Raw genomic sequence first — 27450 nt, 5'->3', positions numbered from 1 at the left:
CAAATGGAAACTTTTTCTTCATTACTTAATCATGATAAATAACTTTCTTACTAAGTGATTCATTGGTGGTTAAAATATTATATTGATCAAATCATATACCACCTAAAATAATTTTTTGTACAAATCCCATACTTTGGAAAATACTATGCTAGATAGTCCTGTGAAAGGAAAGCTGCTTGAACTGTGGTGTGCTGTATATCCAAGCCCGAGAGGAGAAGTGACTGGCCAGAAATACAAGCCTGTGACATGGAGAAACTGAGGAGGTCTGTAGAGAGGTCCCTCTAGACCACCAGGATGAAATTACCTCAGCTCAATTTCTTACTTCTCCTTTAGTGTTTTGGTCTATGGGGGCCAACAGTTATTACACGATTTCACAAACCCATTTCACAGTGGGTGTCTTGCTATGAGAAAAGCTGTTTATCAAAGATAGCCCTTTGAAGAGAATCTTTAGGGGGATAGTGCTGCATTATGGACAGGTGAACTTGCTAGGAAAACGATTAACCTCATATTCTAGAAACCATGTATAAGCATTTTGGGAAATGCCTTTGTTATAATTTGCTACATGGAGTTAGAGGGAATGCCTCCCCACACCTGGTGTTGTATATATTGGTTGATGTGCTCTAGGGTATAGTAATTATTGATAGGAATAGAATCTTATGTTCTTGAGTGTCCCCAGGTTGCTGAGTTGCGTTTGTTATTTCTTCCTTTCCTTTTCTTAGAGATTATGGACATATTTGTCCATATCATATTTTGACTCTGTAATAAAATAGTGGCATAGGACTCTAATCCACTTAAAGTCTAGCGGAAGAGAAGATTAATACATGAACCTTTATGTTTATTGTTAAATTACAAATTCTGTGGTACTAATTATAGGCGTCTCTTTTTTTTTTTAATTAAATTCAGTTTTATTGAGATATAGTCACATACCATACAATCATCCATGGTATACAATCAGCTGTTCACAGTACCATCATATAGTTATGCATTCATCACCCCAATCTATTTTTGAACATTTTCCTTATACCAGAAAGAATCAAAATAAGAATAAAAAATAAAAATCAGAACACCCAAATCACTCCCCCCCATCCCACCCTATTTTTTCATTTAGTTTTTGTCCCCATTTTATCTACTCATCCATCCATACACTGGACAAAGAGAGTGCGATCCACAAGGTTTTCACAATCACACTGTTACCCCTTGTAATCTACATTGTTAAGCAATCTTCTTCAAGAGTCAAGGCCACTGGGTTGGAGTTGGGTAGTTTCACGTATTTACTTCTAGCTATTCCATTATGATAAAATCTAAAAAGTGTTATCTATATAAGAATGTCCACCAGAGTGATCTCTCAACTCCATTTTAAATCTCTCAGCCACTGAAGCTTTATTTTGTTTCATTTCACATCCCCCTTTTGGTCAAGATGTTCTCAATCCCACGATGCCGGGTCCAGATTCATCCCCGGGAGTCATATCCTGCATTGCCAAGGAGATTTGCACCCCTGGGAATCAGGTCCCATGGGGGGAGGGCAATGGGTTCACCTGCAGAGGTGGCTTAGTTAGAGAGAGAGAGGACCACATCTGAGCAACAAAGAGGTATTCAGGGGGAGACTCTTAGGTACAATTGTATACAAGTTTAGCCTCTCCTTTGCAGTCACGAGCTTCATAAGGGCAAGTCCCATGATAGAGGGCTCGGCACATAAAACCACCAGTCCTCAGTATTTGTGGCAACATCAGCATCAGTCCAGGTGAGGAAATCCAACACTTCCGCATTTTCCCCCAGCTCCTCAGGGGGGTCTTGCAAATATATTTTTTTTCTCTGCTCAAATTACTTTGGGATGCATCGCTATTTCACTCTAACCAATACTAACCTACCATATCTCACTTCCTATTCAAAGTTCCATGTAATTGTGGTGTTTGAAAAAACTGACTGTAGAGTTATACTGTTTAGAAAATATAGATCCTGCATATAGGTGTCTCCTTTTGAAAAAAATGTTGAAGTACAAAGGACACTTATATGAATGAACAAATGTTATTTTGTATATTTCCCTCAAATTAAAAAAAAAAAGGTGTTACAAATAAAGGTCCCTTATGTTCACTTTCACAGTCTCAGTGTTTTCCCCAGAGGTAGACCTTATGACATAGTATTTCTGCTGTGTTTCAGTAGTTTTAAGGCTCACGTCTCCTTCATGGTAATCTCTGTTTTACATCTTAACTTTCTTCCTTTATTATTGGGTCTTTTTCTGTCACCTCTGTCCTTTGATATTCTCATTTCTTTTCCCTTTTCATTGTTTTCCTTGGCCTGTTGGTTTTAGATTTGGAGAGGTTCTTCTTGGCTTTATAGCTATGAACCAACAATGAGAATTTGTCTTTTTTTTAAATATGTAAATCAGTCAATCACTTTTCCTTTGATTCTTTCCAGCTATTTCTTCATAGCCAGAGATAGCTCTCATTACTTCTAATTTTGTGTATAGAAAGTTCTGGATGATAGAAGGCTCCAAATTTCCAGAGTGCGGTTGTCACTGTATCAGAATTGCAGCTCTGCAAGTAAGTATCAAAATACAAAATTTAGCAGGCTGCAACTTTTTAATGACTGATTTATGACATATATCATAAAACAAACAAATTATATATAGCCCACTTTTAGAACTTAATTTTTAAGTAAATGTTTATTCGAGCTTTTCGAATGTATCTCTTAAGTCTAAGAAAAGAAATACCCTTATTTCCTAAAGCATGTATCCTCAGAAATGTATGATGGCATTGACCCCTGCAAGTGGTCACGACACTTTGCTTGTATGAGAGAAGAGGAAGGTGGAGGGATGGCAGAATAGAGTTCTTGGAACATAGCTCCTTTAGTATTTCTGGTCTCACATTTCCATCAGCACTATTCTGTTAGCTCCCCAGTCCCATTTTTTATAATCTTGTTACATGATTTTCATGTACAAGTGGGCTGGTGGATTTGAAAAAAATTTTTTAACATTATCTTTGATTGTATGCAGAAGAATGAACTTATTCTGGAAACTTTTACAAAGACATTGTATTTTTTAAATTCCTGGGCTTGTCATGGGATTATGGTGGGAGTGATACTTGTACCTGTTTGTAATTATCAACTTATACCATATAAACCAAAGGAGTAGGAGGGATAGCCTTTCTGAACTGTGTATTACCTTTATTTTTATATTTTCTGGAGGAAAGGAAAGCTCCTTCTACTACTCCAGTATGAAAAGTTCTATTGGAAAGAAATGTCTTTATTATGTCTGGAATGGGCATCACCATAATTGTTTTTTCCTGCTGCCATCTTTGGCTTAGTATTTCTCTCCTTTCCTTATGTAATAAATATATTCCTAAAAGGTGTAACATATATTGAGTCTAACATATAATGTTAAACATAAGTTTAACATATAATCGAGTCATTAACATCTATAATCATATTATGTCAGACCTGGTGGTGAGTCCTTTTGAAAAGTGGACACTATACTTTGAACTGTTTAAGTTTAAAAAGTAAGTTGTCAAATAAATACAAATATACATTGAGTTAAACAGTGTATTTCTTAAGGGAACATAGAATGAAGGAGTAATAAGAGTTATTTTAAAAAGTTAATTACAAAAATGTTCATGTAAGTGATTTTTACGCTAGATTCTAAAGGAACAATAAAGGTAGGTGGGAGAAGTGTAGAGTTGATGAGAAAGTTTGAAGAGGGTGTTAAAATGTTCACATGTTCCTCAGTATAATAGTGCCTGTGCTGCAATAATCATCATCTTTTACCTTGGTTCTACTTGAAGACAGAGGGTTTAGTTGAGCACTTCTTAAGTTCTCTTCCTTTCCTGTACTAGACTAGAAATTAACCCTAAGTCTTTATGTAGTTCCCACATTACTATATTATATGTGTAATATTACTATGTTGCGGATACTCAGCAGCTTATATTGGAAGAAATGGTAACAAGAGGGAAAAAAATTTCTCTGTATTTGGGAGTACAGGGTACAGGGAAACTTTAAGGTTTGAGATTTCAGTTTTGTGTCTCTCCGTATAGCTCTAGGTTTCCCTTCACTGAAGGAGTATGGATCTTACATCAGAGGAAGGGGCCCTTCCTTTTCCAATCCACTTGTGACACATGACCTCTAACATGTGTACCTGTGGGAACACTTCCCATCTTCTACCCCCGTTTCTCCACTAGGTGATAGTTAGATTTGCTCTGTGTGCTATTGAGTTTTCTCCTTTATCTTTCTTTTCCCAAGCTAAGCTGTAAATGAATGCTGTACAAAAGAAATATTAATTAGTTGTTTTTATAAATTGCTTGCCATTAATGTCTGATAATATGCAGTAAAATAAGGATTCTGCATACCATTAAAATGTCAAATATTGCAAACTTTAAGATTCTTTTGAAATCACAATACTAAACTCGGTTCACTTTTGCTTAGCCTTCACAGTTGTTGATCACATAGCATGGTCATCCACTCACAGCTTAAAAAAATACAGGGAGCATCGGAGAGAATGGGTAAAGTAAAATTTTGATGTTTTTAAAATAGCACCTAAATCTATGAAAGTTGATTTGGTTTATTGTTTGTATGGGAGGGAGAGGGTGGGTAGCATTGGAGTGGGAGGGGGTGGGTATCGGGAAAATAGCATGCACCACCTAAAATGTCAGATACCATGTAGGCTGTTGTGTTACTACTAAAATCTAAGTCTCCATCAGTTTCAGAGAAGGCAGGAACATAAAATGGCAGTATAGGGAATTACAGTGGGATGTTTTTCCTTCCAACAGATTGTAGGGTATTTTGAGAATAGCAGTATTTGAATATAGTTTGGACAGGAATCCTTTTAAAGAAGTCTCTTGCCCATATTCCCTGAGTAAAACGATCTGCCTCAGTAACACCTTAAGCTCTAATAGATTGCTGAAAGACCAAGAGAGGAATAATAAGCTTAAGAGATTTTATTATATAACTATGACTCAGGTGTTCTCAACTAAAAGTTATAATTCATATAACTCATGAAGGGGTTAAAGAAAAGAGGGAGGTAAGATAGTTGTTACTTGGAACATAGTTGCTTGGTGGGAAATATTAATAGAAAATTTGCTACTTCCATTCAAATGAAAAACACTTTGTCTGCCAAGTTCTAAATCAAGAATCTAATTCTGAAAACTTGGCATTGTAGTCATGTGCAAAATCTAATTAATTTTATTGTGGATTTTATAGGGGAGAGAGACCTCCATATTCTTATGGGAAGGGCTTTGTGTTCTATTGTTGTTGACTCAAATAACTTGGTCTAATCTCTGTCCCATCATTTTAAAACTTTTTATTTTACTTTGCAGCTAAAAATCTGGATTTAAAAATGGAAAAAAAATTTTTTTTTAAGAAATCAAGATTTTACCCAAAAAATATTATTCCGGCTCCAGCTTTGCTATTCCTTTACACAAAGCTGTTTGCCAAAGCTAAATATGGTCTACTTACAGTTCTCCAAACCTTTCTATCTCTAAAAGCTTTGTCAAAGATATTACTCCAGTTTGGCATGCTCTCCTTTCTCATTTCCTTTGGTTTAAACTTATCTTTCCTTCAAATTTTGGCTTCTGCTTATAGCATGAAACCTTTTCTAATTCTCCATTCCTTGCTGGTCATTCTAGTCTTAGAATTTCTGAAGTGCTGTTTATTTGAAACACCCATTGGGCACTTGGAATCTTGCTACCTTGTGTTGTTAATAATTGTTAATTCATTTAAATGTCCTATTTCTAGCAAAATCTTGAGGATGGAGACCTTGTTTCATATTCCTTTTTGTAACTCTTATTGCTTAGCACAAAGGATATGTTCAATAATAGATTTCATTCTGTGGTTTGGATCCAACCTTAGTGTAACAGGGCAGTTTTTTTTTTTTTCTTAATTTAGGTTAGTTTTTATTTGAATGTATGCCCAGAAAACCCAAAGATAGAGTACATCAAATTCATAAAGCAATCCCTTGAATTGTAAGGCGATTTGGTTCATATTTGTTCCCTATTATTTGTAGTCTTTTTTGTTTTATTTTTTAATGGGTGCTATTTTACCTAGTTTCTTTTGAAAAACATGGTTTGGGCCAGATATATTACAGAAACTGAAACTACTAGTAATTTTATTTTACAATTCTTTATTGGCTTAGCCATATTACACTTTTATGGCATAAGCCCAAGCAAATTATTAAGTACTGCATGGTAATCTAGCCAAATTGTTTTAAAATGTTATCCTTAAAGTTCCTTAAGTAAAGCTTTAAAAATAATAATAGGTAGGTACTCAGTTGCTAATTCCTCTCAGGGTATTTCTGTATTTCAAATTATTAGATTTATTATTTCATTGTTTTATTAAATATTTCTTTAATTTATAGGCTAATATTTGATGGCTGTATTTATTGTGTTGGCTACAGTTATCAAATGTTTATAAAGCACCCATTCATATGCATTGAGTAGTTATTTTTAAATGCTTTTTTTGGCATTTATATAAACTGGTTCTTTTTTTAAAAGCTCACCAGGGATATTATATTTGGAATTGTTCAAATTTTATCTGATCACTGTCTCTTCAGAGCACATGTATCTTAATATTAGACTTAACTATTCTGACTTCTTAAGTAAAAAGTCACTCTAGTTGATGAAATGTTTGATTAGTAAAACTTCCATGATCTTGATTTGACTGTAAAGCCTGGCTTATAATACCCTTGAACATTAGTTTAACAAAGAACTGAAAAAATGCTTTCTCATCCTCAAAAAGCTTAGGTACTTCTATCAGGGATATTCCCAGATAAGTAAGGTGCTTCCCCCCAGATACACTTTAAAAATTTATATAATCTTTAAATTCTTCAGCATAACTAGGGTACAGATTTGAAATATTTTTTTTCTTTTATAGTAGGAAACAAAAAGCCTCTTAATACAGCATTGCCATTCTTGTGTGAGCTAATCACAGTATCATTCTAACATGAGCTTAAGGCCCTCACCAAAGCCTTGGTGAAATACACTTTTTTAAAACAAAAAAAAACTTTTTTTTAACCCCAGTTGGCCCAAGGACCATTTTCCAGAGCTCCATTCTTGGACTGTTACTTATGGTCAATCGTATTGTTCTCTGGGGTTACACTTGTTAAATTAGTGTTTTAAAAAGTAAAACACCCTGATTTTGTTCACTTTTGTTTTCTTATACAACAATATTTACATGTACTTCTAGATGCTGTATTGAAATTGCTGGCAGGGTCTATTCTATACAAACTGAACAATCTGGCCCCTTGTTTTATTTGTAAAGGTTCAATGTATCTATGCCTGCCTACTTCAGTCTGCAAGGGAGTGTCAGAAAGGCCCCGCATTCTCCGAGCCGTGAGTTATCACTAACTTTTCAGATGTGTTAATGAATGTGGAACAAAAGCAGTTGTGTTTAAAAGAAAAGGAAGACCATCAGAATAGCCTTTTTATAGTAGCAGGCGTGAACGCAATTCCAAATTGTGGTATCAAAAATAATCTGATTAAACTAGAGACTACTAGCCTCTAGAAAACCTATTGTTGAACTGCTCTGAAGCTATCATTTTAGCTATAAATTAATTTTATATACCCTGGTTGCAAAGTACAATGTTCTTTAAGTCTTTTTAACCAAGTTAAAACAATTTGAACAAAATCTTACCCCACTTAAAAATGGCAGTATTTAGTTTAAGTTCTTCAAAATAAGACCATGTGAAGGGGTAAAGTTTTAACCTCTTTTGTTATTCACATGGGAAAATACAAAAATTAATATAAATCATTGAGTTACCTCCTTGAAAGTTTTTTGAGTGCTCCAGGCATTATGTGAAGTACAGAGGTATTTACAGTTTATTTTGGTACCAACAGTTGTTCTCGCTTCAGTAATTCACCAGTAGGTTTTCATTCATCGATGATACCAAGGTTACTACAATTTAAGGCTAAAATAAAACACCCACATTTCTTCAGGCGTATCATTTTCATACATGGAGGAAACATCCTTATGAGTTTTTCCTTTTGTTTCTCCAAAGAGGTTCAATACAAAAAAATTGTAATATCTATATTTTGTTATTAGAACTGATTACCTTCCTGTTCTTGGGTTGTTTAGAGTTTTGAACAGATAGCCAAATTTGATAAGCAGAATGGATGCTTCTGTTGTGTAGGAGGTGGATCATGTTAATAGGAAGACAGAATGAATTTTAAATGAACACAGTTTGGGTATTATATAGCAGAGACGACAAAAAAGTTGGAGGTATGAGACCTTTGGAAGCATTAAAGTTAACATTTCATTTAGGCCAGTGTGCCTTTGATTGACTGGTGTGTAAGTCCTTCTTCCAGGTTTGTAAGCTCTAAAACACGTTATTCTACCCTAACTCCTCCCAGCAGCAAAAGGGAGACACTTCAGCTGGAAAAAAAGTAGTGGAAGAAATGGCGTCTGGGGTTCAGTGGGGATTCACAGTGTGTATGCAATATTTGAAAGATTACTTTTTATTTTTAATTAATGTAAATAATTACAAAATAAATCATTGCTTAGTGTCACGAAGGGATTGTCATATACCAATAAGTAAAAACTCCTAGTGGGTCTGCTGCAAGTTGTTTAACCTCTTCTTGGGGCCTCGGTTTCCTCAATTGCAATATGAAGGAGTTGGACTTGATAAACTTTAAGGTCCATTCCTGTTCTGAAATCCCATGCTTTTCTGAAGTACTCTGTTTAAAGAATGCATTGCTTTCCCACTTTGACTTTTTGAATTACATATGTAGAGTGCATACTGCAACTGCATGTTGTCTAAAATAGTTTATATAGGATGTTATTTAAAAAACTAATCCCTCTTGAACTGATTTCTAAATGTGTGTGTATGTAGCCACACATAAAAGGCTAGTGATAGTAGGCTCTCAAAAGATAAATACTGGCCAGTTGTCTAACCTTGAATGTTATTAACTTTTTTATATTATAGGTGATACTACTCGTCAACGAATCAAATTCAGTGATGACAGAGTATGTAAGAGTCACCTTCTCAACTGTTGCCCCCATGATGTCCTCTCTGGAACGGTATGCATTCACTAAATCTAATGTTTGCTACTAGTATACTACCAAAATGAACTACTTGATAAAACCTAAACCCTTTACAGGTTTTTTTTTTAAACTGTCTGTTATATTGTTTGTTTATTCAGGATGATTTAAATCTGCAATAATGAGTTTCCATTCAAAAGGAATTGCTGTTTTGCTTTATAATTTTTTCCATTCTACAGAGCAACTTAAAAGCATTTCTTATTTGGAATGCAGAGGCAGTTATGATGTATACAGCACTTGGACTTTGTGGTTCAGAAATAATATAATTGTTTTTTTTAATTCATTTTTATTGAAATATGTTCACATACCTACAGTCATCCAAAGTGTACAATCAGTTGTTCACAGTACCATCATACAGTTGTGCATTCATCACCCCAATCTATTTTTTGAACATTTTCCGTGTACCAGAAAAAGTGAAAAAAAAGAATAAGAAATAGAAGTAAAAAAGAACACCCAAATCATCCCCCACCCCCAATCCTATTTTTCACTTTATTTTTTGTTGCCATTTTTGTAGTCATCCATCCATATACTGGATGAAAGGACTGCAGTCCACAAGGCTTTCACAATCCCACTGTCACCCCTTGTAAGCTGCATTGCTGATACAATTGATTTTTAAAGTACTTTCTTTTGCTATGTTAAGCAAAGTAGACTTTTTAAATCCAAAATAGTATATATATTTTGATGATATTTGTGCACATTTATATGTGGGATTGTAGAGGGGAAATGTTAATAACTACTTAGATTCACATAGCTTAATTTGCAAGCAGTGTTGTCACTTAAAATTCACTTATTGCTGATTTCTGATAATGTAAAGCTCACTTAATTTACGTGCCATATCTTCAGAGATACTGGTTAATTCTAGAGTATAATTTTAATTTGGAAGATAAATCACATGATGATGAATCTCTTTAAATGGAACAAAGGATTAGATTCCCTGACTTTGGATTTGGTTGAAATGACTACTCCCTGTAAGTAGCTGCCCTTTAGCTGGCTGCATCTGATAGTGGAGGGGTTAGAAGGGATGAAACTTGAGCAGGCTTCATTTCTCATTTGCCAGAAATGACTGAAATAAAGAAAAGATTTCTGACCTCTCTTTTCAGAAGTGATAAGTTCATATTGCTAAAGATGTCTAAATGTTTAAATGAGTGGTTTCTTCTTTGATAATAGGAGTTAAATTAAGGACATACCCAGAATAAGTAGGTATCAAGGCATGTACAAATAGGAAACACCTCTGTCTTTTTCTAGTAGGATAGACAGTTGTAACTATATTATCTTAAAAAGAAAAAGAGACCCAATATGTTTTTAAGCACAGTCCTGTAGGGTAAGAACTGCAGTTTTTGAGCATTTGAATTATGACTATGACAGATAATAAATTCTCTTGTCTACTCTTTAGAGTTTTCATAGTAAAGCATTTTCTACTGTGCTATAATACATTTGAAATCTGTGTAATATTATCTGTAGTATACTTTGATTTACCTCATTTATGATTGTGTCAAATATAACAGTCATTTTATTTAATGACTAAATTACCACTTCAAATAACTTTAGGAACAAGATAGGATATAAATTAATTAATAAAATGGAAGAATTTAGTTTTTGTTTTTTAATACTTTTGAAACCACCTATAACAAGACTTACTAATTTGACCAAGAGTTTATTCAAGCCTGACATTAGTAATAAAAATCATTTTATAAAATACTTAATTATCTGTAGTATGCTTTGATTTATGATTATATTACATTTGATTTATACTACATTTATGATTGTACAGAATTTAACAGTCATTTTATTTAGTAACTAAATTACTACATATAATTTTGAGAACAAGATAGTGTATAGATTAATGAATAAGATGGCAGAATTTAATGCTTTGGTTTTTTTAATTGTTATTTAAATTAGATAACCTGTGGGTCTACGAAACAATCATGCATAAAATACAGGTTTCTTTGCCACCCTATTATTAACGCTTGCATTGGTGCTGAACACCTGCAATTGATGAAAGCACATTTTTATAATTAGACTATTAACTGTAGTCCCTGGTTTAACTTGGGGTTCATGGTTTGTGTTGTGAACTTCCATGGGTTGTTGTTTTGGTTTTTTTTTAATAATTTTTAGTTTTTGTTTTTTAAACATTAAAACCAGCCATAATGAGACTTTGACTTATTTTGATCAAGAGTTGATTTTATTCAAGTCTGGTATTAGTAATGATAAAAATCTGACATCACAATTGTGCTTTACATTTCATAATATATCTTCTGTGTTCATTCTCATCTTACTCTTAAAACAGTTCTGTGAGGTATTTTATCCCCAGTTGATAGATAAGAAATTAGACTCAGTGTTATTAAGTAACTTATTCAGAATCATTCAGCTGTGTTGATTCAATGTAAAACTGACCAAACCCGAAGCAACCTGACGGCGGCGGCTACGGGGCGCCTTGTCGCAGGCTTCCATGCCGAGCCTGTGAGGGTGTCCTCGCGAGACGAGCTCGCCGAAATGGCCTCGTCCAGTCAAGGTGCACAGGTTTCATATTCCAGAAAGTTGGAAAGTTGGCTGCAACAGCTGTGGGAGGTGGATTTTTTCTCCTTCAGCTTGCAAACCATACTGGGTACATCAAAGTTGACTGGCAGCGAGTAGAGAAGGACATGAAGAAAGCCAAGGAGCAGCTGAAAATCCATAAGAGCAACCAGATACCTACTGAAGTCAGAAGCAAAGCTGAGGAGGTGGTATCATTTGTGAAGAAAAATGTTCTCGTGACAGGGGGATTTTTTGGAGGCTTTCTGCTTGGCATGGTATCCTAAGGAGGACGACTTCATTTGCATTGTTCCTATTTTTTGTTTTTCTTCCATCATTCATCAGAAAGTATCAGTTGTGTTTTTGCAGCCAGCAGCCTCTACACTCCGTCATAGAACACTGAGCCTCCTCCTCCCCTTCTCCTCTTCTCTCATGCCTTCCTCCCTGCAGTGGCTGGACTGAATGGTTTTCTGTAGGCATCTTTCAGTACAACTTAACTATTGGCCCTAACTTGAGCTTGATGGTGATGGAAGACACTATAGACATTACTGTACACTCCCTACTTGGCTAATTTGTAGGTCAGCAAGAATGTTTCTTTCCTCCCTATATAAGATACTTATCAGAACACATCACAAGATGGCTCACCGTGGAGGATGAATGGATCCTGAAAGGTTGTCCCAAACTGTTGGTTTGGAAAAAGAAATAGCAAGGACATAGATACCTTGTTGTTATGGGTTGTTTGGAAAGAAACTGAATACATTTGCTTTTAAGCATGAAATGTCTTGGTATATCTGTGTCTATTTTGTTCTTTACTTGGTTGGTTTTAGACTACAGAAAGAGAACTATTCATACTTGTTATTATTATCCTAACAAAAATGACAGCATGAGTGCTGTAATTGAAAAATTTGAAAATAGAATGAGCCTGTGCTGAAGGTATTGTAGTTGATGTAAAGGGGTTTAGGAAGCCAACCTACAGAAATGCATTGTGGAATGGACAGACTTAGGGAATCATTGAGGGGCATGAAGATACTGTTCACAGGATGTTTTCCTCCACACAGGATGTTCCAGTTTGCTAATTCTGCCATTATGCAAAATACCAGAAATGGATTGACTTTTATAAAGGGGATTTATTAGGTTACAAAGTTACAGTTCTAAGGCCATAAAAGTGTTCAAACTAAGGCATCAACAAGAGGATACCTTTACTGAAGAACAGCTGATGGCATATGGAAAACCTCTGTTAGCTGGGAAGGCACATGGCTGGCGTCTGCTGGTCCTTTGCTCCTGGGTTGCATTTCAAAATGGCTTTCTCCAAAATGTCTCTGGGCTTCTGTCTCTCTTAGCTTCTCTATCTCAGCTCCTGTGCGTCCTTGCTTCTTTCTCCCAGGGTGTTTCTCTCTAAGCATCTGGGGGGTCCTCTTTTAGTTTCTCTGAGTCAAACTCTGGGCTTCATCTCTTAGCCTAGCATCTCCAAACATCCTTCTGCCTACGTCTCCAGGAATCAGTGTCTGTGCTGGCTCCTGAGCTCTCTTAAGTACTGCAGTGAACCAGTCAAGACCCACACTGAATGGGTGGGGTCACACCTCCATGGAAATAACCCAATCAAAGGTCTCACCCACAGTTGGGTGAGTCACATCTCCATGGAAATACTCAATCAAAAGGTTCCAACCTAATCACAAGACTAATAACTCTGCCCTCACAAGATTGCATCAAAGAACATGATTTTTCTGGGGGACACAATATATCCAAACCGGCACACAGGATAATGAACTTCATGGCAGTTTCAGAAGTGATTTATTAATGGCAAAACAAGTGACTTTAGGTAGGGATGGGAAGATGCTCTCAGTTTTATATTTCATGAAAAAGGATTTAGGCTTTGAAATTTAAAGTTTTCTTTATCTCTTGTCAGCACATTAGGGGTAGCCATAGCTCCTTGTACCAATTCCAGTATTTCTTTATCCTGTTAGTATGAAATAACATTTTCTCCTTAATACAATACAATATTAGAAGGCAACATAAATTACTTTACTTGCAAAGTGTAGGAATCATCCTAGAATGAGACTCTCTGCTGCATATTTTTCTATAAAAACGTATTTTTTTTCACACCATTATGGAAACTTTAAAACATTTGTAAAACTAGAGAAAATAGTATAATGAACCCCATGTATCCATTTCCCACCTACAACAATCATCAAATTTGTTGCCATGTGGCTCTGTCCCTATGAAGATGGCAGAATGAGATGCTTTAGGGCTCTGCCCACTCCCCCCGAAGCTTTGAACAACCAACAAGAACTGGCAGAAACATCTTTCTCAATGCGCTCCAGAAAACAGTTGAAGGACTGCCGTAACAGGGTGAGTGCCAAGTCAAGAAAAAGGCTACTTAAAATGGTAGGATAAAAACAATTTTTTATAAAGTGGTAGGATGCCATGGTTCTATGGGTGCAGGTCTGTTGTACACATATTGGAAGCATGTATGTCTGACCCAATCTGGTTGTGGCCTGAGGAACTTGCCATCCTAGAACTTGCCAAGCATATAGACGGTAGCTCACAGAATGCTCTTATAGAACACTGGGAGAGTAATCAAGTGCTGACTGGGACAAGGGATTGCTGGCTGTAGGACATTGATTGCAGCGGTGGGACTGTGAGGAAACTTTCCTAGGGAAGATGGGACATTGGTAACTGTGTAAACAAGGGAATTCCTAGGACCACATGCATATGCCCAAGACAAAATGCATGCACAGAATGGATCAGGGAGGCTCTCAACTCCTTGTATGGGTAAGCCCTGAATAAGAACACTTGCCAAGGTCAATCTGAAAAGAATAGGAAATGTGTTTTCTTTTTCATAACACTAGCTGGATACAAGCTTAAAGAACAGAAGCCTCGTAAGTCTAAATTGTAGCAGCAACACCATCAAATTATCAAAATATCCAGGTTTCAACAGAAGACTACAAAACATAGAAACAATCAGGAGATGGCCCAGGCAAAGAATAAAATTAAAGCATTAGAAACCATCAATGAGGACCAGACCTTGAATAACCAGACTTTTTAAAAAATGGTCTTAAATATGCTTAAAGAGCTAAAGGAAAACATGGACAAAGAACTAAAGGAAAACAATAGATGAAACAAAGAGAATATCAATATAGAGATGGAAATTATGAAAAGGAACCAAACAGCTGAAGATCACAGTAACAGAAATTAAAAATTCCCTAGAGGAGTTCAACAGCAGAGTGGAGCTGGCTGAAGAATGAATCAGTGTACTTGAAGATAAGACAATTGAAATCAATCTGAGAAGGAAGAAAGAGTGGAGAAAAGTAAACAGAGCCAGAGGAACCTGTGGGACACTATCAAGCATACCAATATATGCATTGTGGGAGTACCAGAAAGAGAAGAGAGAAAGGGGCAGAGATAATATTCAAAGACACAATGGCTGAACACAGCCCAAATTTAACGAGAGACATGAATATACACATCCAAGACGCTCAACGAACCTCAACAGGATAAACCCAGATAGACACATGTCACGGCATATTATAGTCAAACTGTCCAACACCAAAGATAGGGAAATCTGAAAGCCATGAAACCAGTCACATACAAGGGAGCCTCAATAAGACTAAGTGCCAAATTCTCATCAATAACCATGGAGGCAAGAAGGCAGAGGGATGACGTATTTAAAGTGCTGAAAGCGAAAAAGTGCCAACCAAGAATTCTGTATCTGGCAAAACTATCTTTTAAAAATGAGGGAGAGAGTCAGACATTCCCAGATAAACAAAAGCTGAAGTTTGTCACCACTAGACTGGCCCTATAAGAGATGCTGAAGAGAGCTCTGTAAGTTGAAAGGAAAGGACAATAGATCAAAGCCGCATAAAGAAATAAAGATCTCTAGTAAGGGTAATTACACAGGTAAATATAAATGCCAATACTATTGTGTTTTTGGTTTGTCACCCCACATTTTACTTCCTACAGGATCTAAAAGTAAAATGCAATGATAAATCAGTTTTGGACTCAATGTATAAATGTTATTTGTGACAATTACATAAAGATGGGAGGACAGAGGGGTGTAGAAACATAGTTTGTGTAGGCTGTTGAAGCTATTGCAAAGGTATATCAGAGCGAACAAGATTGTTACAAATTTAGCATGTTAAATTTAAGCCCCAGAGTATAACTACAAAGAAATTATCAGAATATGCAAGTTCATAGAGACAGAAATTAGAGTACAGGTTGCTAGGAGCAGAGGGGAGCGGAAATGGGGAATTAATGCAAAATGAGTTGTAGGGTTTCTGTTTGGGAAGATGGGAAAGTTTTAATAGTGGAAGGTGGTGAGGATTCCTCAACATAGTGAATGTGATAATCGCACTGAATCATATGTGTGGGAGTGGTTAAGTTGGGAAAGTTTATGTTGTATATATGTTCTCACAATAAAAAAAAAAAAAGGCAAGTTCAACTAAAGAGACAATGACAATTAAATGCAGTATGTGATGTGGGACAGGATCTAACAAGGGAGGAGAAAAAGGCCCAAAAGGACATTATTAAAAATTGGAATACAGACTGTAAACTTTATATCATTGTTAAGTTTCTTGAACTTGGTAACTGCATTTAAGGTGGATGATACATAAGTGAATGTCCTTGTTCCTAAGAAATGTACATGGCAGTATTAAGTGTACAAGGAATATGATGTATTCAGTCTATACCCAAGAGTTCAAAAAATGGATTGATAGATAAATGGATAGATAGATGGACTGATAGGTTGATGGATATATAGGTGGAATGATACGGCAAATGTGGCAAAATGTTAAAATTGGTGGATCTGGGTACCTGGGGAGAAGGGTATATTGCAGTTCTGTGTATGGGGTGTGTATTTTTGCGTGTGTGTGTGTCTTATTTTTGTAACTGTTCTGTAAGTTTGAAAGCATTTCAAAATAAAAAGATTTAAAAATTAAAAAAAAAACAAAAAAAAAACTGACCAAACCCTAATTTTCTTATCTTTAGTCTTGTCCAGCATGTTTTCTACTCTGCGGGAAATATTTTATCCTTTATCGCTTAAGTAAAAAAGGTGTATGGTTGGTTTTGGATTTCTCTTGTAAAATTCTTGATTTTTTTTCACATTTGAAGATTTCTGAGATACGCATCTTAAAATTAATAGAAAAGTATTGTAGCTTAATTTAACTGGTAGCAGTTTTCTTATGGTAAAGAAAATAATGGTGAGGATTAAAATTGTTGATGTCTTGGAGTAGATGAAAAACAGTTACGGAAAGTACTTTTAAAGGCGCTTGCAGGGGAGAAGTCATTGCCTTTTGTCAGTATGATAAGACTTTGTCACATTTAAGAATGGGATCAAATAGTTGTGATCCTCTTTTAGACTTTAAGCCGAGTTTTGATGACTGGCTTTATGAGACTCTAGGGTTGTCATAGAGTGGTGCCCTTGGGAACTTAAGACCGTCCATAGTATGATTTCCTTATGACCCTTTTTACTAAAAAAGGCTATTTATATGAGTTCATTTTCTGTACAAAATGGCTTGTAATAACAAAGCTGTGACTTCTTTAGCAATGAATCTCTGTAGAGCAAATGCTTTTCATGTGTCTTTATGGTTAAGATGCCTATTTTATTTATACATTCTTTTAGATGAAGAATGAAAATGATTAAATTGTAACTGTTGATTTTATGCTTTTTCATTGTTGTATAGAGTTGTCTTTTAGTTTTGCTGATCTTGTTCCTCAGATCTGTCACTTCTAGAAGAATATGACTTACTAATATTCTAGATTGTTTAATAAAAGAATACATAGAAATGTATTTCCTGGCTTTTTCATTAGACTTTATATATTAACACTTGGAGAGGGAGAATGTGACTTCTATAAAGGTACTCATAACTGACAGTTAGTATGGAATTTTTTTTGGAGTTCAGTTTGATAAAAATGTCCCTATAACATTTTACCTTACATTAATCTGGTAGAACTAGTTCTTAAGCTAATAAATTAATCAGAGGAGGTAAAATGTAGAACAGAGAATCAAAATAATTATATATAATTTCCAATTGTGATTTTTATAAGGAAAATGAATATTATAGTTTAAGAAGTTACTGTACTTCAAAGCCCTGGATTATATTCTTATTCACCTAGAATATTTTCTTATTCTATTCCCACTCTTCCCCATTTTGGCATACTCTGTTTCTCCCTGTTCTACTTCCATACAGACAGTAGGCAGCTTCCCCTTTCAGATTTAGGTAAAACACAAACCTAATCAGTGTTGTCACTTTTTTTTCCCACACTTTATTTCTGGTACATTTCTTCTCTGAGGAAAGATAAAGATATTAAAATACTTAAAATCTTTCCATCTAGTTCCTAGTGATCTTGAAAACAAACGTGTGATAATAATAATTCAGAGAAGGCATTGAAACTAGAGCTAGAAACAGAAGTTTGAAATTAAGATCTGCAGGCATGAAAATGTATGCTCTAAAAGTGCCTGCCCAAAATTCATAGATGGCACTACTAAATTTAGCCTTCATCATAGAATATAATTTTAGTGTTGACAGACACTCATATCTTCTAGTCAAAGGTCACCATTTTGTAGTAATAGTGATTAAGGCTCAGAGAAATTGTGCTTGTCAGATGTCTCACAATCACAGAATCACAGAGTATTGTATAGCATGCAGGAATCTCAGATTCACTTATATCTAAATACCTTAAGATTTTTGTTGTTTTTTTGTTGTTAGTTTTTTAGATAACACAGTTACCTAGGGCAGTGACTTTTAGACTGTTCTGGCTCCTCGGAGATATCTCAAGCATTCTAAACATGAGGGTATGCCAATTTCTCCTGTTTCAACTAAAAATTTACATACTTTAAAGATAGAGATTTTCCGTGAAATTTTACTTGAAAAAGCTTTGCTGCTAAAAGGGATTTGAAAAGAACTGATCTTGAGAAATACTTAAGAACAAGATTAGGGACTCTGAAATTGTCAAAGTCATTATTAAAGTAAAAGTTTATCTGCTTTTTTGAATGGATTGGATGGCAGTATTTTCTGGTTGGTTAAAAATTCTGAGTTGATTTTATAGTGTCCCAGAAGGTTCTGGGTTGTATCCAAAGTGCAGTTTTTACTAATTGAAACTCTCTTTATTGCTTCTCTGACTCCTTCTGTTAGGGCCTGGTCTCAGAACAGATAATTGGGTACATATAAACCTGAATATTAAAACTCCTGTAGTATCCTTGATAATAGTACATACTGTAAAGAGCTATGAAAATATGGAGAAGCAGATAAATGAATAAATAGACCTATACAGAATTTTCTCAACCATCCATTAGAATGTAAGTTTCCTGAGGGCAGGGACCTTGTTTTGTTCAGTGCTATAAACCTAGCATCTGGAACAGTATACCTCTTCCTTGTGTTGAATGAATAATTGATCCACCCAAAAGTAAAAAGCTACATAAATAAGTAGGCTTCAAATTTTACGTTTCAAATATTAACAGTTGTTAATAGCAAAGGTGTTACCTTTAACAGATAAAGAGCCTGAGAGCATCTTGTTTTTGTTGAGTTGTTTATTACATAAGACAGCAGTGGTTACACATGCAAATGTGAAAATAATTAGTCTGTAGATTCTTTAAGCACAAACCAGAAATGATTTGTTTTGGGCTAGTTTGGTATTATTTAAAGGTGTTTTTTGAGATTAGCCCAGATTACTGGCTTTTTTTTTTTTTTTTTTTTTTTAATGATTTATTTCACAGCTAATTTCTAGCACTTCCAGTGGGCACAATGCCAGATAAAACCTAGGTTTTACCAGATTTGGCTTTTGAAGTTTATTATTTTCTTGTTTTATGTAGATTTACTGTTTATATTTTATTCTTCTCCATTTATTGTAAAAGTGTTTGTTTCTTTAACAAGTATTGTATGTATATACAATATTCAGTGTACAGACATGTGTGTAGATAGAAAGTAGCAAAGATAGATTGTTCCTGTACAAAGCAGAAGGAGGTATGGAAGTCATTGTTGAGGCAGATTTGCTTCATCGTCTGGTACTTGGTTAATATATTCCATTGTCATACTTGTGTTTTCAGTATCATGATTCTCAGTTAATTCTTAATAAATAAGAGCCAGGAATTATCCTCTCACTATTCCTTGAATCCTTCAGAACTTTGTTAGAGAAATATGGTTTGGTAAACTGCATTTTAACGTTTGAAGAAACTATTGTGTTTTCTGAGGCTGTTCATTGAGAAAGAGAGAATGGAATATGAATGCATCATTTGGAGGACACAGATCATTGAGCACAAAATAGAATAAATACATGAGAAATTGAAACAAATGTATTTATTGTAACAGGTGTTTAACCACAAACATCAAAAGAAGTCTTGGATGCTTTTTAACTGGAAATATTTTTTTTAAATGTGATGAGTACTATCTTGATACACAGGTGGCAAGACCAAAAGATTTGGTAAAATCCTTTCTAGTTTGATTCTTACTCATTAAGGGAACTTTTAAAAGCATTTCATGTTTTACTGTGATGTAAAGAATTAGGACACTTGGAATATATATTATTTCCTAAACTCTTTTGGTCTATATGATAAAAAAAAAAACACTATCATGTATATTGATAGTGTTTGGATAATTTGTAAAGTTTCCAAGTTGAGATACGTTCCTATATTTTACTGCCTTTATTATATATTCCATAATAGTGTTTTGCATGATGAAATTTAAGTAAGCTTGGAATTAAGCAAAGAAAAATAGAAAGGGATGAAAGATGAGAATAAATTTAACGAGGGCCAAGAGGAGAAAGAAAATTCGCAGTCCTTGTTTTTCGAGCTATTTTTTTCCGAAGTCGATATCACAAGCAGATAACAGCTAATGTGACTGTATAGCTGAGTAAAAACAATTTTAAATGTAAAAGTTAAAAAATTTCCTTCCAAGAAATAATTAATGTTTTCATCTGTCTGGGAGTGGTGCTGATAGCTGAGATCAGTATTCATTCATTCATTCACTTAAATACTTACTGGGTACCTGCTGTGTGCCAGGTGCTTTGCTAGGTGCTGTGAATACAGACGTGGACGTGGGTCTCTGCTTTAGTGGAGGAATCTTACATTTAATGTAATGGGCACACAACCAAGTATGTAAAGAAGTGTGATTTCAGGTAGTGATAAATGCTATGACAGAAAAGCATGGTCAGGGAATTTAAAGTTGTATGGGTTCTGGGGACAGGGACTATTGCAGGGTATTTGGGAAAACCCTTTTTGATGAAATGACGTTTGAAGAGATTTGAAGAGATCTGGATTAAGAAGCCATTTATTCCTGAGTGGGAATGAACTTGCCGTATGTTGCTCCTGCACAAAATCTTTCGGTGGTTCCCTGTTTACAAGTCAAAAGTTTAAAATCCTTAACTCAGTCTACCTGTCCCAAAGCCTTTTGACCAAACTGATTTATTCATTGTTGTCTCACTACTTCTTCTCCCCAGCATGCATCTCATTTTTAATTACCTTTTTTCACTGCTTGGAATACCTTTTCTCCTCTTTACAGGTTTTAATCCTGTTTTACAACACGCTTGCCTTAACCTATAGCTGTTTGGCCTCTGAACTTCCATTATAGCACCTCCTCTTTATACTTCTCATTAGGGACTTATTTATCTTGTTTATGTATATGTTGTGTCTTCCCAATTATATAGTAGAGTCTTTGTGGACAAGGACTCTTGTTTTAATTTTATCTGTTATTTGCATATCTAGGGTCAGAAATAGATTTTTTTTAAAAAAGGTGTTTCCTGCTATATTCTTTAAATATAAACTAAGAAAAGGTGTGAAAGGACTCCATATTTTTCTTTTTCTGCTCAGGGAAAGATGGGCTTGGAGGTAGAACATAGGAGTGGGATGGGCAGTTAAGAAAGCAGGAACTGCTTTCTCCATGCACAGTGTGCCCCATTCCACTTCATGCAGTACTCATGTTTAAGACTTATAGTTTTGAGCACCAGAATTTAAATTAGCAAATAAAAACTTCTTAAAATTTAAAAACTATAATGGCATAATGGAAACTCATATCTGGGTCTCATCATTTCAAGGCTTTCTGTTCTTGAGCTGGGTCTTGAAGGAAGCATTGAACATGATAGAAGAAAGATTTTACAAATATGAGGAAGGAAGAAAGTGAAGATCCAAGAGGTGAGGATTAAAGCGTAGATGAGATAACAGTTTAGAAGACTATAGCATTGGGATTGGTGTAGAAAATGGAAGGATTCAAATACTTGGCCCAGATACATGTATTTCCTGTGCTTTCTGTCCTGTTGTCATGGTTTTACTTCACTTTTTCTTATGCTGGTATGTATTTCTTTTAGTACTTTACCAGTGTTACTATCTGTTCTTAAATTCTTTGCTGTGTTTCTACTATATTAAAATTATTAATATTTTTCACATTTTGGGTCTTTTGCCTATGTCTTTTCTTTGAGACTCTTAAAATAGTATAAGACAACATAATAAAACACAAATGAGAAGAGTTATTATTTTAAATTAAGCAGCAGAAATAAATAAATGGAAGAATTAAAGCTGGATTAGATGAAAATTGAACTATTGCTCTAAAAGAAGTGTTTTTTAAAAAAAGTGTTGTAGTTAAATAAAATTACCAAGGAATGGTGGTTTATTTTATAATCTAAGTATGGTAGAAGTTCTTGTTAACATTATTAACAAAAATTTTATAGAAATTTGCACCGTTATTCCCAAGCACTCTTCCTCCCCCCCATTAAATTTCCTATGGTAATTTATTTTGATCCTGCGGGTGACTCTGTTATTTAGAAATACTTGTCAGTATCTGCATTGTTACTAAAATGATCTGGGAGGTCAGATACTGTGTTCTTATATAATTTATAATTATATAATTTTGTTAATGAGTGTGTCCTGGAAAAATTATTGAGCTGCAGTGCCAAGGAGGAATGTGTAAAACTTTCCACTTGGAAAACTTACTAGTTAGTTAAGGAAAACCTGTAGTGAATGTAGTCTTAACATACGTACCATACTGGACACTGCTAACTAAATTTCTTGCTGTTACATCAAATTCAGCTTGTCCAAAGTGAAACATTTTCTTTCATAAATCAATTCTCCCGTTTGATTAGTTGGTTCTCTTGATGGCATCATTGTTTTTTCTCATGCTTGAAACACTTGAAGTCTTGAAAAGACTGCTGATTTTTTTTTTCCTCTATACTTCATTTCCATTTAGTTAAACCTGTTGATTGTCAGTATAGTGTTACTGAAAGAATATTGAGCTATATTAAAGGCTTGGGTTCAAATTTTTGTTCTGCTGCCACTAGTTTATGGTCTGGCTTCATTTGACATCTCTGAGTCTTGTTTTCTGTATTTGTAGAAAGGTGGTGATGGAATTGATGATTTCAGAGATTCTTCCTAGCTTTTATTTTTCTTTAGCACTATTTTGCCTCCATCACCCCTTTTCCTTTCCTCTTCTAATTTGACTCTTGTGGCCTTATTCCTGGGATATTGTAATAGCCTCTCCTGCCCTTGGTCACTTGACCTGTCTTGGAGAAGTTTACATTATCAGTGGCCTACTTCATTATTATTATTTTTTGAATGCCTGTGCAATATTCTGTGGTATGGATGTCCGCTAAATTATTTATTCAGTGACCTGTTAATAGTTTCCGGTTTTGTTTCTGGCATAAAATGTGGCAACATATCCCTTCTTTCTACTTCTTCCTGTACCTTTACAACTCTTGCTTTAGGTTATTGTCTTGTTTTTTTCATTGATAACATAGGAATTAAATTTTCGTACCCTCAGGGTCTAGCTCTGAGCAAATGTACTAACATGTAACAAAGCAAGTGTATTCTTGCAGTTACCTGGAGGTATAATTGTGCCTAGTATCACTGAGGTAGTCATTAATGTGTTAATGCCATTAGTTGACACTTGACAGTACTCTGAAATGTATAATAAACCCTTTAATTCGCCTTAGTGCAATTTTTATTTGTTGATTTTTGAGATTCCACATACCATTACTTGAAACAATTTTCTCCAAAATTAAGGTAACTGTTTTGATTTTTCTGATTATAAGAATAGCACATATTTATTGTATATAATTCAGCCAAAATGTTGGAACAGACTTACTTCACAGCAGTTTTTATTTTCCAAAAACGACGTCTTATATTTCTTTTTTCTTTGTCACCACCTCTTTCCCCCGTGTAATATATATCAGGAACATCATTTTAAATGGCAATGTAATGTTTCAACCTTTGCTTGTTATGTGCCAGTTGTCTTCCCTGTACTCTTTTCCCAATTCAGATTGTTGAACAAATAGTTACATAGTTAATAAAACAAAAAATCCTTGTCCTTGTGTAGTTAACATTCTAGTGAGTTAACCCCCCCCACCCCCACACATCCTCCTTGCTTCTCTACTCTTCTCACCAAAAACTCCACTCTTACTGCAGGGGCATAATATGTCCTTTATTGTGTTCATTTTGTTCTTGACCCTGAGAGTTGCTTTTTTTTTCCCTTGGTTGATTGTGTGATGTAATTTTAAAGATAGATTGGAAAAGGAAGCCTAGAATTCCTGCCAAAGGGGAGTATGGGTAGACAACAGAGATGTTTAGGTGAAATACAGTGAATCAAGGGTTATATTTTACTTTTAAGTCTTTGTTGAGAAGAGACAGAAAATGTAGTTAATCGGGATAAATATAGGGGAGATAACTGGGGAAAAGGCAGTATACAACTACTTCGGACATCTACTCTGTGTAGAGCTCTTATTAGATGTTATGGGGAGATAATTGATTGCTCTCTAAAAATGCTTAAAGATGAGGTAGTATTGAATTAATTGGAACCAGCCTGGTAAAGTGGAAGAGGTGTTAGACTAAGACGCAGTCTCATTAGGTTGCATAATAGGTTAACCTGAGCAAGTCAAGTCTTTCACTTCCTTTATCCGTAGAATGGGAGTAAAACTAGATCTGTGAGTAGTTCTCACCACTTTACATTAAAAATATCCAGCAGGCTTTTACAGTTCAGTCTTTGGGGGGTGGGGGTAGGGAGGTAAGAACTTCAACTATTTTTGAAGAGCTCCCATCAGTATTTTAAAAGCTCCCCAGGTTCAGGTTGAGAATCACTGCACTGGATCAATGGCCCTTCCAACTATAACATCTTTCATTTTATGAAATATTTATAACATGACTTATGGAAATACATGTAAATGTGAAGAGAGTTGTTGGAGTGACTAATGTTAAGGAATTGTTAAATCAGGAACAGACTGGCTGGATTGGGCATAGCAAAGACAGAACATTCTTTTGCCACGAGTTTCTTTCATTCCTGTCTTATGTTCCTTTATGTGGGTTTTTTTTTTTTTTTTTTAAGAGCATTCAAATTTTTTCTGTTGCTTTTTCCTTAATAAATGTTGCTTATCAGAAGCTTTGAATTTCTGCATGTCCACAGAAAGTTTCAGATGCTGCCTATTAGCACTGGAAAACTCCTTAGTTTGCTAAACCATAGACTAACAAATTGGGGAGTGGATTGCAGCTAAAAGCAGTGGGGTCTGGAAAAATCTCATCGTGCTCAGTGACAAATGTACTTGAGAACCATAGAATAGTGATGATTTTTATAACAGTAATGAATATTCCTTTTTATTTCCTAAAGGATAACTTGAGGGCATTGACTATCCATTATTTCCTTTATGTAATTAAAAACTGAGTGTAATACTGTTTTACAGAGAAACATAGTTCTTTAAATAGTCATAAAACCTCTAAGTTGGAAGACAGAATAAAAGCTATATGACGGTTGAATTGTTTCCTCAGTGTCCTAGATAATTGGTTGTCAGAATTGTATTTGAACTTCTCGTCTGAGAACTCACTAACTCCTAAGGAAGCTTATTAAATTTTTGGAAAGCTCCGATCATTAGAAAATATTGTCTTATATTTAGAGAGTTAAAATCTGGCTCTGGAGCTTCTGTACATTATTCATATTTATGTCCCTTTGAGCCATAATAAAACCAATCTATTTCTGCTTCTTAAAAGTTCTTTAATTGATTGATGACTAGGTTCACATCCTACTTGATTCTTTTCTTCTGCATCTAAATACGTCTGTTCCTTGGCTTTTTGTATAACTAGGTTTTGAGACACTTCGTCTTATTTGTTCATATCCTTTTTGAAGTGTGTTGATCAGCAAACTGTATGTATATGTACGTATTTTGTGTGTGAGGGAGTAGGTAGGGATTTCTCACTTTGCTCATATCATACTATATCCTCTTTAAGTTAGCTTTAGATCACATAAATTTTATCTCAGTCATGTCACACTGTAGCCCTTAGTTTTGACTAGAACTTTTAAGTCTCTTTAAATTTATCTGATTCTCAGCTGATACCCAGTTACTTGTAAATTTGTTTTCTTAGGTATAACTGTAGGACTTCATATGTATTTCTGTTAAATTTTACCTGTTCTATCGATCCTTTTGAATCTTGATCCAGTGAATCCCTATCCTTTTTAGCTTGTATAATACAAAGTTGATGATTAAATATTTTGTTATACACATCCAGGTTGTTGATAAGAATGTTAAATAGGCAAGCCATTTCTAGAGACTGTACAAAGCTAAGACTCAGACATATGTGATGTAAATACTGTATTCCTGTTGCCTGCCTTTAGAAACCTCTCTGATTCACACTGGAATATTTTATTTTAAAAATCTGCCTTCTAAATCTTTTGCAAAACCAAGAACATTCTTTCCTTAGATTTTCTGAAGGATGTTTTGCTGCTTCTCAGTCTCTAGGTTCAGTTTAAGTTTCTCCTCTTAAGAAAGGTCTTCTCTGATCACCCCATCCCAAGTAGCCACCCATGGAGCATTGCTGTTTATTGGATCACCTTAAAGCTTATTCATAGACACAATTCTCATTTATTATTTTTTTTCTCTTTTAGAATGTAAGCTCAAGAGGTCAAAGAGTGTATCTGTCTTACATATCGCTATATTCCTTGGCACCTAGCATAGTGATTGTGGCAAATGGGTAGTCAGTTATTAGTTGAAGGGGAGTGGGTGACTTTACTGCTACTCGGTGTTTTATTGTACTTTGACTTTATGTATAATTTATGTAACGAAAGAAAACAAGAGGAATATTTACTATACCTTTTCAAATTAGTTTACACAAAAGGAATTTTTAAAGATTACCCTACATTTCCACCAGCCCTCCAGAGATTCTGATACATTCGGGAGGGAGGTCGCATATGTCCAATCAGAAAAATTGCCCCTTTTGTTTGGTCATCCGTTAGTCAACATCTGTAATTATCTTTGCATTTAGCCCATTCCCCCCCCCCCCCCAGAGGATTTCACATAAGGTTTTATAAGTTGCTCAGATATATATGAAAATGAATGGACAGTTAAGAGGTTTTGCCTGAGATGTGAGAAAAGCCTCTGGTTTGGTAAATCATGCCTAATTGCAAATTCTAAATAGAAGGATCCTAGGTTCAGAAAGACTATTTATTTTATTTCCCAGGTATTCGCTCATCAAAGATGGGTTTAGATACTTGTTCTTTGTAAACTCATACCAGGTCTTATTAATAAATTTTCTCTTTAATAGTTCATGTGGAATCTTATCTGGGATCAGTTTCAAGGTTAACAATCTGTTGTTTGAAGACCCCGTCTTTATTTGAAAATCAGAATGTTCAGAACCTTAACCATAATTCAGCAGTCTGTTTTACACATTCTTTTTAAATTTTAAATTAACATCATTTTAAATTTTAAATTAAAATTTTTTTGCTAAGTGAAATACGTTGTGATATAGAAGCTAGAAGCTCTTCAGATTCTGAAAGGCTTTTCCTTGTCTATTTGTTCTTAATTACAAAAATGATCACTGTTTCTATCTATTGGTAGACAGAACTAATGCAGTTTTTTTCTGACACCAAGTTTTATTAATGCCTGTGAAATTTTGTAATCTGGAAGTTTATAAATAAAGAAGTATTTGTATGACTTTTAATATATGCTTTGGAGAGGACTGTGACT

At 34.9% G+C, this 27450-nt stretch overlaps 1 protein-coding gene across 10 annotated transcripts in view; it reads left to right on the top strand.

Annotated features, from left to right (window-relative positions):
* LOC119534028 (putative RNA-binding protein Luc7-like 2) overlaps positions 1-27450 on the top strand; it is a 73548-nt gene that overhangs the window by 7045 nt on the left and 39053 nt on the right. For 5 of the 10 annotated variants that reach the window (XM_037836049.1, XM_037836052.1, XM_037836050.1 and 2 more), the window contains 2 exons: positions 7243-7313; positions 8903-8997. In XM_037836049.1, the coding sequence (XP_037691977.1) occupies positions 7243-7313; positions 8903-8997 (166 nt within the window). Of the gene's footprint in view, positions 1-1885; positions 4491-7242; positions 7314-8902; positions 8998-27450 lie in introns of those variants that run through there. The other 5 variants (XM_037836056.1, XM_037836051.1, XM_037836057.1 and 2 more) reach the window with 3 other exon arrangements.

Source organism: Choloepus didactylus, chromosome 5 (assembly GCF_015220235.1).
Source record: "Choloepus didactylus isolate mChoDid1 chromosome 5, mChoDid1.pri, whole genome shotgun sequence".
NCBI lineage: Eukaryota > Metazoa > Chordata > Mammalia > Pilosa > Megalonychidae > Choloepus > Choloepus didactylus.
Note: the sequence above shows the minus strand (reverse complement) of the source record. Positions and strands in the feature narration are given on the sequence as shown.